The 13,300-nt window shown below is 37.1% G+C and overlaps 1 protein-coding gene across 1 annotated transcript in view; it reads right to left on the reverse strand.

Moving 5' to 3' along the window:
- Positions 1-3,349: 3,349 nt before the first annotated feature.
- WIF1 (WNT inhibitory factor 1) overlaps positions 3,350-13,300 on the reverse strand; it is a 51,053-nt gene continuing 41,102 nt past the window's right edge. The window contains exons 9-10 of the mRNA XM_018571288.1: positions 11,335-11,430; positions 3,350-3,711 (exon numbers count right to left, since the gene is read on the reverse strand). Of these exons, the coding sequence (XP_018426790.1) occupies positions 3,590-3,711; positions 11,335-11,430 (218 nt within the window). The 3' untranslated portion in view covers positions 3,350-3,589. The remainder of the gene's footprint in view (positions 3,712-11,334; positions 11,431-13,300) is intronic.

Raw genomic sequence — 13,300 nt, forward strand, 5'->3', positions numbered from 1 at the left:
TGGCAACAGAGCTCTGTGAACTTGAAATGGGTATAAGTTGTATGAAAAAAGAAGCAAAAAATGAAAAATACAGTCAAATAGAAAAATAGATTCAACTCACGGTGGAGTGTGTCCTCAAAATTTTCGAGATGGAAAATGGTGATAGTGGTTGGATGTGGGGCTGTAAGGAAAGCTCAGAATCAAGGATTACACTGAGCACCCAAGCCTGAGGGTAGGGGTTGGTTGTTGTGCTGTTAATCGTGATGGAGAAGTTGGGGGAGGGGACACAGAGAAAAGGAAATATTATAGGCTCATTTTTAGACAGGTTAGGTTTGAGTAAATAGTGTGACATCCATGTTGATATCTTTTTATTAGTATACACATTATGTACAAAAGTCAAACATTATGACCCAACAAAGACTCAGATGCACTGCTTACAATCCAAATAACAATTTTATTTAATATGCAATACTGTAACATTTACTGTAATTGCTAGCAAAGACCCTAGAGCAGGTCTGACATGACTTTACACATTCTGTAATAATGTATCCACTAGTTAACTTAATGCCATTTACTAAACGGAAAAACATCTTTCAGTCAATAAAGAACAATAGCGCATCTGAAAACTATGTAGCTAAATCAGGCTTTATGCTTATGTATTAAATGCTGCAACATATTGATACAAATAGATTACATTTATTACACTATGGCAACTGTTTGTAAAGATATATGGAGCTGGTTATCCAATGGCTGAATTTGCTGTGGATGGACATCATGTTGGACCACGGTCAGTTCATCCCTATTGTCCTATTTGAGCTGTTTTCTTAGTTATTGATGGGGTAAGGAAGAATTTGGACCCCTGTCATGTTTATGTTGCTGCCTGTGTCTCACTGGGGAGATTCACCCTCTCTGTCTGTCTTGGTGGCCATTGTCACTGGAACAGGAATTAATGGGAAATCCAACATTTTAGAGTTGTCATCAGAATAGCACTAGATAGGAAATATTCCTTGGTGAAACCTATTCTAATGTCAGCTGCCTGGAAGGGGAATAGCCCTCATGTTGTAGAGGTGTCTCTGAGACACAGACAAAAAAAAAAAATCTGGTAAGGGTTTTAACCCGTCGGCACGCTATCCAAAACTGAAAACAGTTTTGGTTATACATACATTTTAAAGCTATTTTATCTATGTCTATATTGGGAGATTTCTCATGACTTCCTGTCAGGACAAGAAGTCATGGGAAATCTCTCCAATAGGCAGCGACATTAACAAAACACATTTTACTAAAGTGGGAAAAGGGTAGACTTTCTGAAATCTTTTCATTGCTGTGTGTGGCTTCCTGTCCTGGACATGTATAGCCACCAAAGGGACAGGAAGAAAAGGAAAATCTCTTCAATGGGAGTCACATACTGTAATATACAAACCTGGCAGAAATCTTAACTCTTCCCCACTGTATAAAAAGAAAATAAGGTAGCGCAAAGTGCAATGAGTATATACAAAGAGCAGTGACTCCTAGCAACCTAAACTTTTATTTTTCTGAATGTACTGCATTCAAGGAAAATCAGATTGGTTTCTATGGTTTAATGTACTTTAGACTGCCTTTTTTAACAACCATTTATGAAGAATGAATGTTCCCATTTACCTTAATGTCTGTAGAAAAATTCTGCCCATAAAAACATAGGCAGCATTACTTCTAGATTTCTAGAAGTAATAATGAATAATTAAATATTCTAGGATAAAATAACCTGTTCACTGTGGAGGCCCTTTGATCAACCACATATGCCTTTGTAAATTCAGCAACCCATTAACTTAAAGTGTATATAGAAAATTTAATTAGACTATTTTAATCACTATTTGTAAAGCCCACCTGAACTTTCAGTTAGCTAAATACATTTCACGTGTATCATACGAAAAGAGTGCAGTTTTTCAGTTCATTTTCCTTAGAAAGTAGGCAAAGCATAGGAAAACCTGTCCCCTGCCAACATGCTGTAGAGACGGCTCCTTGCTCTCTGTTTGGAAGCAGTGATCCCTCTGCAAAGGGCCAACATGCCCCCTGCTGAGTCAGATACAGAGCTATCCAATCAGCAGGGAGCATGAACATTGCTGAATGCAGAGCTATAGGTCTGATTCATCAGTGGGTGTCTTAGACCTCTGCAGAGAGACAACTGCTTCCACACAAAGAGTAAGTGTCCTTTTCTACAGTGTACTGGCAGGAGACTTTTCTGCTCACGCTGTGGCACTTTTTATTTTGATGCACCTTGAATATTTTTAGCTTATTTCAACAAAAAAATCAGTTGGGTCCTAAAAAGAAATCTGATTGCTTGCAGCAGCTATTTCTGTGTGTTTCGTAATTCAGCCCCAATTTATTTAAAGTCCCCCAAAATGTTTTAGCCATTGGTAGATACTGGAGAATAAAACCTCCTGGTGGCTTATCATGTCCCTGGGGGATGCTGGTGGTAGTTTTGTGCCTACGATCCAGGTTTGCGCATGAGGCAACGGCCATTAGAAGTGTACTCTGTTCTTTCTGTTGGATTTCTAATTGCTTTCAATTGCATGAAAAATGCAAAAGAAGATGTGGGAACACTCAAGGGTAAGTACAAACACCCAGCTTAAAATCAAAGGCCCTAGAAAGAGCAAGGAGGTAACTCACTCTACTAGGTTTTGGGAAATAAAATTCCTGGGTAGACCCAAAGTCATAAGTAGATAGGGGATGTTTGGCTATATAAGGTAAATCTTACACCAGTAATTCTGATCAACACCCAATTAAGGGAAAGATTAATAAAAAATGAACCTTTATCCTTGTTGGATTAAGCAGTCATATTGCCACCTTTCCCTGTTCTTAATTTCTTAGATTGTTTAGCTGAAGATTACTTTACATTGTGTAGCTGAAGATTACTTCCTTCTGCACACAATATATGTCTATTACTAGAGTAATCCTCTCCACAAAAACTCTCCATTTAATGTAGCTTTAAACATGATTTAAAGCACCACAGAATCAAAGAGCTTTAATCATTTATCTGACCTTGCCCACGGGTAAGGATAGATTGGGGATCCCCCAAATCCCCAGTTTCAAGCTGCATTTGTGCATGATTGATGCACCAGGCTTAGTGTAAAGATAACTTACAATGCAGAACTATCTGGTGAACAGAACAGATCAGATTTATCATCTGAATGTTTAACACTGTAGTGTGTACCAGAGGTGAATTATCTCTACAGTGACCTCTGATGAAGATATGTTTGCCATATGCAATTGTGTCTTGATGGTCAGCTTGTACCCTAATGCTCCTTAGTTATTCTCATATGTAATTTAACAAACTGCTCTTTCTAACAAATTCGATGTTCAACATTTCGGAGACAAAGTGCTTCTCAACTACCATTGGGAATTCCATTTTATTTCTGAAATATTAATGAAAACTAGACATATTTTACATAGGTCATAAAAACCACTGAAAAAAAGAAACCAAACTTAGATTATTAAACTGATGGAATGAAATGGTACATCAGTGGTTTACATTGAAGCTAGTAGGATTCAGACCAGTAATCATACAATGCATGAAAGGTTAATGAACACTTTGAACTCTCTGTAATGTAAAAGGTTTCAGATGTGCCGGGCTTCACCAGATATAATTGGACTCGGGTGAAACATGCTTGTCATCAGTCCGTTTCGGAGAAGGTGTGTGCTGTCTGTTCTTGGTGCCTGCTGGCCTCAGGACATTCATGAGGTTGGCTCCGTACCCTGAAAATTACCCAAAGTATAAGAGACAAAATGAGAAAAACAGACATTCTGTCATTAGAGACACTTAAACTAATTCTCCGTTGCTTTCAAACACTTTATTAAAGGAGACAAGTTGACCGGTAAGATAACCATTACGCAAATGCAATTAAAAACATAAATAATGTTAAGCATGCATAGCCTTTTGACATTTGTTTTCAAATGGTGGCAAAAATAAACCCACACAATTTACAATAATGAGCACATTATCCCATACTGGATACATAAGTTAAGCAAGCTAGTGCCTCCTTACCTCTGAGGTTAGATGTTCACTATATCAAATAACACACGGTGCTATTTAAATTACCCTAAAATAAATAATGATATACAAAAACAAATAATACAACTTTAATTGTTTAAAACCATCAGACATGTATTTAATTAAAAAACATTAAAATCACTCACATATCCATGTTCTACTTAGCACATATGAAAAGCACTTGCATACACCCCCTGTCTGTGACACTTTTTCCCACATATTGTGACAGTAACAGATTAGTCTATGGTCGCGTTGTGACATCAGCAGACTCAGCTCACTCGATGCGCTTTTTCATGTGACTTCCTCAAAAGTAGAAGTCCTCCTAAGGAAGTTCTCCTGAGTAAGTCACATGACAAAACGCGTAGGAGGAGTCTGCTAACATCACTACGTAACTGGGAACTAACCTGTTATTAATGCAATACCTTGGGGAAAGTGTCACAGACTGCTAGTATGCAAGTGCTTTTCATATGTGCTCAGAAGAACATGGATATGTGAGTGATGTTAATGTTTTAATTTCAATAAACGTATGGCAGTTTTAAACTATGAGAGTATTTTTTATTTGTTTTTACAAACCTCTGGGTTGGAACTCTTGGGTAAACAGTTGGATAGACGGAAGGACATAAGCAGTTTGGATGTAGACTACTATTATTTTAAGTGCAGTTTGCCATACTTAGATTTAGAGAGTTTAGCTTGATCTGGATCATGCAAAGAAGTAAATGGACTAACCTATGGATTATTGGGATTGGATTACATCAAGTTGATATATAGACTTTGCTTGCACATTCTGCACAGTATTTGGACATTTATATATTTTGTATGAATTGTGCACGTGTTACATGTATACATTTCTTATATTTATTTTTTGGGTAATTTGAATAGCACAGTGCACTTTATTGGATATATTTACTATTATCGATTTGCTAATAGGCACAGCGGCTTAGGTTAGGCTTTAGCGTGAGATTAGAGTGAACCAATCACATAAGAATAGGATATCTAGGTTGCCCAACATAAAACGTACAGTTAACATGTTTGTAAGGAAGATAGATTTGAAATTATTTGAAATGTTAGCAATATTTTAGAATCAGAGTTGACTACAGATTGACATTGAAAGATCAAGAAAAGTTTGCCTAATTAAATTACAAAACAGGCTAACAATCATGTTTATAGTTTTTTTTATGTAAGTGGAGTTTTTCATTAAACAAACATACAGTTCATGTTATGATGCCTTTAACCCTTTCCCTGCCACCGACCTATGCCATATCCCGGCGGCAGCGAGGGCCTGTACACACATTTTCGGCTGCTATAGACACTTCCACAGGTACAGCAATATGCCAACCCGATCCCATCCCCCCGCCCCCCCTCCTAACCCGCACCATGTTTCTGTTTGCTGCAGTGTCATTTCCTGGCCGCTTTGGCCAGGGAAAAAGCTGATTGAGCATGATCTGTGCTTGATTAGCTTTAAAATAGTGTAATGGGGACATTAGACAATGGATCTTAGATTAGAGTTGTCAGTTCCCTATGTGATACCAATAAAGTTAAGTGGAAAAAAAGGAAAAGGTTTAAAAATACTGAAGTTTATGAAAATACATACGAATGTAAACATGAATGTCAGGTATGCCTACATATGAAAACAACGATTGTGCCACACATGTTAGGTATCATAATGTATGCTGGAGTAACAGAAATAATTCTAGGGCCATCATTCACTGTTAACTCTAAACTAATAAGCTGTTAAAGTGTTGCCTATGGACAATTTTGGTTAACAAAGTTTTTTTTTCATATTTAATCTTTATTTTATTATTTATCAGACATTTAACAAACATTTAACAATTGTTGAGACATCCCACATAATTCACATAGAACCGTGTACAAATACATATATTTACCATGCACTTTCCTCTGTGGTTCTGCTCCCAATATTAATCTTTTCTTTCATGTCTCCCCCATTATTCACTGAATCATGAGCACATACTAGGTGGGGTCCCAGAACCACAGAGGTGAGTAGTGCAGCAACCTCAATTATGTACCTAAACAAACAAGGGGAAAAAAAAAAGGGGAGGGGAATGGAGGGAAGGGGGAGGGGAATGCAGAGATTCGCATCTAACTTGTTGTATTCTTTGTACCCTTTTATTTATTTAATAACTAGTCAATTGCTAGAGAGGGTGGTGGGTCTAACGGCTCTCCAAGGGTCCCATGTGGCTTCGAACAAGTGTGTCCGTTCTTGTCTTGCCATTGTCAGTTTTTCCATCAGGCATAGGTATTCTATTGGTTAACAAAGTTAACTTCATGGGTACATGCAATTTTGAGACTTGACATGCTTGGTATCTATTTACTCAATGTAGCCTCATTTTTTATACTTACTAACAGATTGTGTATCATTTTGTGTTTGTGTGCACTAAGATTAATTTAAATGCATTTGAACTGAACATTTGGGTTTAATAAACAGGCGTGCTTACAGTGTGTGACATAAAATTGCAATTGCCACCATTTTATTCTCCAGGGTCCCTGCTTTCTGAAAATATATTATTCTGGGGGGTTTAAGTAATCTACAGACCTAGAATGTGCATTTTAACATGCATGCAACAAATTTAAAAATGGCTCTGGTGGAGAAAAGGTTAAACTGGTAAGAACATTCTTTGAAATGTAAGCATAACAGAGTTTATGAAAATGATAAACACTTTTAGAAATAGTTGCACATGTTGTTTAAATGTGCAGTATTTGGTATAAGATAAATAGGAATGCCCCGCATACTCTTAGCATATGTTAAGAAGAAACTTTGTACCATTTAAATGGTACTGACTCTTATGAGCAAACAAATCAAACATCAATAGAAAAGATAAAAAAGTCGTTTGAAAAAAATGACTGACCTCTTTTTAACTATTAACAAAAATGTAACTTATTCATATAATCACTCAGTTGTAGATCCTCAAGTATTCTCTGAATTCATGCTAACACTGTCCTTCTTTCTGGAGGGTGGCTACTTTTGTTCCCCATGGTCCCTGTGTGTGTTGTAAAGTAGCCACAACTCCAAGCTCACTCCTGTGATGGGCTACAATCTCATGTTTAGTTTACTAATTTGTATTGAGGTTGTAGTCCATCGTGGGAGCAAGCTTGGAATGGTGGCTACTTTACAACACACACACCTGCCCAAAAAATGATATTGGCTAAATGCATGTTGGGAGTTGTAGTTTGGAAGTAATTATGTAGTAAGGAACTATGGACATGGCAATTGCAGCCAGCACAGGTATTAAGTTTTTACAGTAATAATTTCCTCTGCAGCATGTGCAATGGTGTGGATGTTTTGGTTTAGTGTTATTGTTTGCCTGGAGTTAAACTTTAGAGTTATACTGCCTTTGGTCCAGCAAAAGATGATGATAAAAGTACAGTTATTTACAGAACCAAAAGGTGGAACCAAGGTACACAAGCTTCCCAGGTAAGGCCATATTTAGAGACAATTCAGCACTAGGAACATGTGAATATTGTTTGCCCTTTCAGCAGGCTTGAATCCTTTTGAGGCCAGCCATGCTCACTGTTAAAATTAAATGCAGAATTTGCAATTTGAGGCAATATTCTAGTTTTATTTCTGAAGTTTTTAGTCAAGAGTCTATATAAAGGACCCTCTTCCTCTTCAGTCCTGATGCAGTCTTTTCCAACATTTAGTAGTAGTGAACAGACAAAGCAAAAATATTAGAAAAAGGCAAACTCAGATTGCAAATGTTGTGCGTTGGTGCTGTTGCTTCTAGTGCTTTTATAGGTGTAGTCTTCAGAGGCCCAGGTAGTAAATCTGGTCCAAATGCCATGACATGGATCATCTCTCCCAAGCTGTAACAGCAGACTTCTTGACTTATTGACCAGCTATAAATGTCTCTATTTTGTGTTAGAGATACTCATGGTAATACAGATAAGATAAAGGTCTTGCGGTAGAGATCCAAAGGAGGTGAGTATGTCAGTAGGATTCTTGTTGTTCTTTACAACAAGACTTGCTGGATTATTGTGACATTCTTTTTTAAGGGCCCATCTACACTATTTATTACAATTTTAAAAAATTAACAGAAATTATGTGTATTGGTATGAACAAAAGGCAATGATGCCCTCTAGAATATTTGACACATTATTAATTAGAGAGTTCTGACATATCCCTGGCCTAGCTGATGAAAATGAAACATTAATAAAGTATTTTCTCTTGCCCAGGAATCCTTTACTTTAATTTACAGTTTACTTCTTTACTTTAGTTTACTTCTGGGAATGACTTTGCCAGCACTTGAAATCAAACATTTTTCTGCACAGTTACCTTTTTAGCTGTTTTAGAGTAGAACTAGAACCCTTGTTAAGCTATTGCTGTGTGTGCATATTATGTCTCTTACTCCATGTCACTGTTTGTTCAGCATACTTACAAATTTAGTAAACAGTTCTGCACAGTGCATGAATGCATAATCATAGATCTGTTTGAAGTCCTGTCATACTCTATAATAGTACCTGTCATTATCTGCCAGCATCATCAGATTAAAAGCTTGCATTGGACATTAGCCAAAATGTCTCTGCCAGTTTAAACTTCTGTGGTGGTCTGGCTCCTGTCATGCTGAACTCCGGGAGGTAAAAGGACCCTTACTCTCTGGTTTGAGTGACATTGGGAAATGGGCATTTAACAGACAGGGAGTCTTTATCGCAAGATCTGTGATATAGAACAAAACTTGTACAAAGTGGCAGCCATGTTAGACTAGCACATGGCTAAATATATTTTCTTATTTAAAAAAAAAAGTATTTTGTATCATTCATCGCCCAAGTTGACCCAAATTGCTTCCAAAGGATAGTGAACTGCCAGAAAGTAAGGAATCTGCACGTCCCAGATCCTGCTTCTCCACACACACACACACACACACACACACACACAAAGCCTTGTGGGCTTTTTAAAACTGGTAAACTAGAACAAATGAAACATATGGCTGTTGTTAACTGCAGCCAATCAAGTTTTACCATCTAAGGTCCAATCTGATTTGGAAAAAGAAAACAAAGAATCAAGCTGTAGGCAATAAGTCTGCTTTGCCCTTGTTTTCAGTGCTAGTTGGATGAGAAGTGCAGTAGAAAGGATCATGTGCATTTGTTTGTTGTATCAAAAAGTAGGGTAGCAGCATAGACATAAATGGATAACAGATAAGGTAGTTCACCGCTTGGAAAATGATACCCCAAACTAAATTGAACTTTTCTATTTCATGGTGTGCATGTGCCCCCTCACTACTGCATTCCCATGTAATATCTATTGCAAACAGCAGATTATAACATCTGTCAGAATACAGCAACACACACATGCATTCCAGTCATTCTTGCTTATGGCTGGCAACTAATGAAAGCCTTGTTTTTCTAGTGCTCTGTTTCAGCTGGAATCTACAGGTATAAAAAAAAAAGCTATAACAGATTCACAATAATATACTTGGCCTTAAATACTTTTTCTATAAAAGTGATATTTTGATAATCAGCCTTTTTTGCTGAAAACATAGACTCTGAGCTGCCATTAAGCTGCCACTTTGGCTGTGTTCACAACGAACCATTAATACCAACATTTACTTAATTTAAAGACACTGGACAAAACCAAAAACAAATTCACGCAGCTGAATTTTGGGTCTAATGACTGCCAGTTATGCAATAACCTTTAAAGAGGTAAACTGGCACACCATGTACCAGATAAAAAAATAAATAAATGTGCATTGCCAATGGCTTCATTTTTATTTATAGATGGTGTATTGTCAAGTAAACTGATTAATACTCTTAAGACATATGATAATTCATATTGGCTTGTCAATGCATAAGGCAACATTGTACCTTCTGTACTTAGTCAGGAGATTTATACAAAGAATTGCGATTACTTAGTACAAACTGATAAGGTAAAAGTGCTGCCAACCTAACTACAGCCAACATCAGCTAGAACTCTATAAATAGTAAAAAAAACTGCATGCTGTTTTCAATTATTATAAATTAAAAGAAAAACAAGTAAAACATGCATCTTCTACTAAATAAAAATGTTTACTAACCCTGAAGCTCATCATATACCAAAAACAAGGAAAGGGCAACCAAGGGGCAAGTTGCTGAGTGCAATATAACAAATAACAAGCAACAAACGGGTTCACAAAGTTCTATTAATTTGAAGAGGACATCCCAACAAGTATAAATTGTCAACGGCTCACCAAGGAAAGTTAGCATGTGCCTGTTGCTTTAGCTTGGCTGGTCATATGCAGATAAATGTGTTCTTCAATGTTCTGGTTATGTTCTTAAGGCAATTCAAGGTGATTCAAGACAAAACTTTTATTTTAAGTGTGGAGAGAGTGTGGAAGGGTTTACATGTCATCTGTGCAAAATGGATAGATGTCACCAGCACACCAACAATGTTGTAGTCCAAAAAGGTCATTTATTGGAACATCATGTCACCAACACTAACGCTTTCGGGGCCACGCAGGATCCCCTTCATCAGGCTCAGGCTGATGAAGGGGATCCTGCGTGGCCCCGAAAGCGCTAGTGTTGGTGTCATGACGTTCCAATAAATGACGCGGCCATCCACGGTAACTGCAAGCACCCTCATCCAATTTTGCGATAAGGTATCTTTTTCGTTTGTTACATGTCATCTGTGTCTCTAGCGAAGATATTACTCTAGTAGTTTTACATGCTGCCTGTGATTTTCCTTCTCTTCCTGTTCTGTCTGACCTGTCACCCGAACAGGAAGTAAGGGAAAATCTCCCTGATGGGCAGCAAAAAAACATCCTGACAAAAACCTAACCCTTCCTTGTTCTACTAAAATGTTGGTTTATATTGGTGTCTGCCCTAACCTTACTTGTCTGACATCCATCAAATACACAGGAAGCCAAGTGATTTCCCCCTCACTTGCCATTTTCAGTAACACCCATAAAACAGACAGGAAGTAAAGAAAAATGCCTTAAATTGGGACACAGGCACCAAAACGATTCTAGCTCTTCTACATCCTGTCCAATACCAAAACATATTTGTCTGGATTTGTCTTGAAGTTGGGGTTTAATATTCAATTCCACATGTGCACCATGACCTCAGTAAAAACAGACAATAATGGATAGCAAAAGGTAAGATACCTCCTAAATAAACTGGGGTGAATAGTGTAATGTTGTTTATAAAATGTTTGTTTCACAAAAGAATTAAAATATTTTATCGCTGTTTTTTTATTTACTTTTAGTAAGGATACATAGAGTTCATAGTTTATAGTAAAATCCTACTTATGTAGAGCTATACAAAGTGGGATGAGTTAATATACAACATGTGTTGAAAAGAAAACAGAAATGTATAGTTTAGTAAATACAGAAAAAACTTACGTTTATTACAGTATCTGCCATTCCATCCTTCTTTACATTGGCATTTGTTTGGTTCAGTGCAGGTTCCATGTGATCCACAGGAGGGTTCACACACAGCTATAGAGGTAAGAAATAGGTTTATATCTCAGTTACCTACCTAATCGGATAACAACCTAATTTATTCCAAAGACAATTCACATCAGCAAGTAGCTGATAAAAAAATTATATTCTTTTACCTTACAATCTAGTTGCAATGTATGGAAGCAGCTACACCTCCAAATATTTTACACTACAGTGACCTGTCAAATAGAAACAAGCATATGCTCCCAACAAGTACACACATTTTATAAAATTACCCTCCAAACACTTGCTGATAGTCCAAGAATCAGAGGAGACAGGAGGTCTGCTACTGATCTTTCACAGTAGAATAGTGGTTTGCGTACACAGCGTTTAAAACTTGACAAATATCCTAACCCTTCTCCACTTTACCAAAAACATGGCTGGAGTTAGGCTTTAAGGCTTGAGAAAAGTCCTGTGTAACTGGGGATAACAGAATGTCCTTATGAATCACCAAAAGTGCTAGCTTCATGAATGTCTTTGCAAGAACCCAGAAAGATCTAGGTACTAAATCTATATTAGTGAGAGAAAATCCAGAACACATGCAAAGTTGTTAATATCTGACGACATGTTTGAAAGCTATGTGCTATCTTGGAGAAACAGTTCAACAAATTGTAAATTCAAAATGACATAAGAAGCCAAATCCATATATTTATACCAGTTAAGATGACTTAAGAATGTTTAAGACACACTTACTGTATGTTGTATCCTAAGGGCTCTGTTTAAGTGGCTTTCCACGAAAAGGCCAAGTCTGCCCAAAATGACTACATCAAATTTAGGGGACGTTGCTGAGTGTACTACTACTAGTGTGTAATATGTTTGGTATCATACACTATATGGCCAAAAATTTGTGGATACCTGATCACACTTGTCGGACATACTTTTTCAAAACTATGTGCAATAATTGAAATGGCCCCTCTTTTGGGGCAATAACAGCCTTCAAACTTGGAAGGTTTTTCACAAGGTTTTGGAGTATGTCTGTGAAAATGTGTGTCCATTTAGCCAATAGAGCATTTATGAAGTTATGTACTGATGTTGATTGAAAAGACCTGGTTCACACTTGGTGTTCCAAGTAATACTAATGGTGTTCAATAAGGTTAAGTTTCTACACTGCAAACCCATCAAACTATTTCTTAATAGAGCTAGCTTTGTGGAACAGAAAAGGACCTTCCCAAACCTCTTGCCATAAGATTGGAAGAGCGAAATTGTCTAAAATGTCTTTTTATGGTATAGCATTAACAGTAGCCTTCACTGGAAAAACCCACACTTTATCATTTCAAAGTGTTGTCTACATATATTTGACCATATACTGTACCTTCACTTCCAGTTTATGCCCAATTACTGCAGCAATTGCAAAGCCAGACAGTGATGTCAGTTCAGCTGTCATTGAATATGTAAATAAGCAAATATTTGGAAAGTCCAGTTGCAAGAATGATACTGCTAAGAGATACAAGCTACTGCAAGGAAATCTTGCTGGTGGAGTCACCGAGAGATACTGATCAGTGATCTTTGGGGGGACTTAACAGGACTTGAACAATTTTATACTAACAGAATATAGAGGCTGACATGGCGGACATTTTCATAAAAGTACTAGATGCTTGGCTGTAATGTTGATCTTCAGTTGTTTCCGGGGAATTGATCTCAAACAAGTATGCAGATCAAAAAATTCTCTAATTTTTTGATCTGCATATAGGCTGCATATATAGTACTGAAAGCATAGAGAGATAGACAACTAGAATTTTCAGAAGGAGTTCAGGGAATGCAGCCCCTGTAATTTTTCAGGACATTCCTTTAATGCCAATAGTTATATAAAGCAGACTATGCTGAGGGATTCTGAAAAGAATGCTTAAAAATTCATAAAAACCGTATT

The sequence above is a fragment of the Nanorana parkeri genome, unplaced genomic scaffold (assembly GCF_000935625.1).
Source record: "Nanorana parkeri isolate BGI_ZX_2015 unplaced genomic scaffold, ASM93562v1 scaffold1726, whole genome shotgun sequence".
Classification (NCBI taxonomy): Eukaryota; Metazoa; Chordata; class Amphibia; order Anura; family Dicroglossidae; genus Nanorana; species Nanorana parkeri.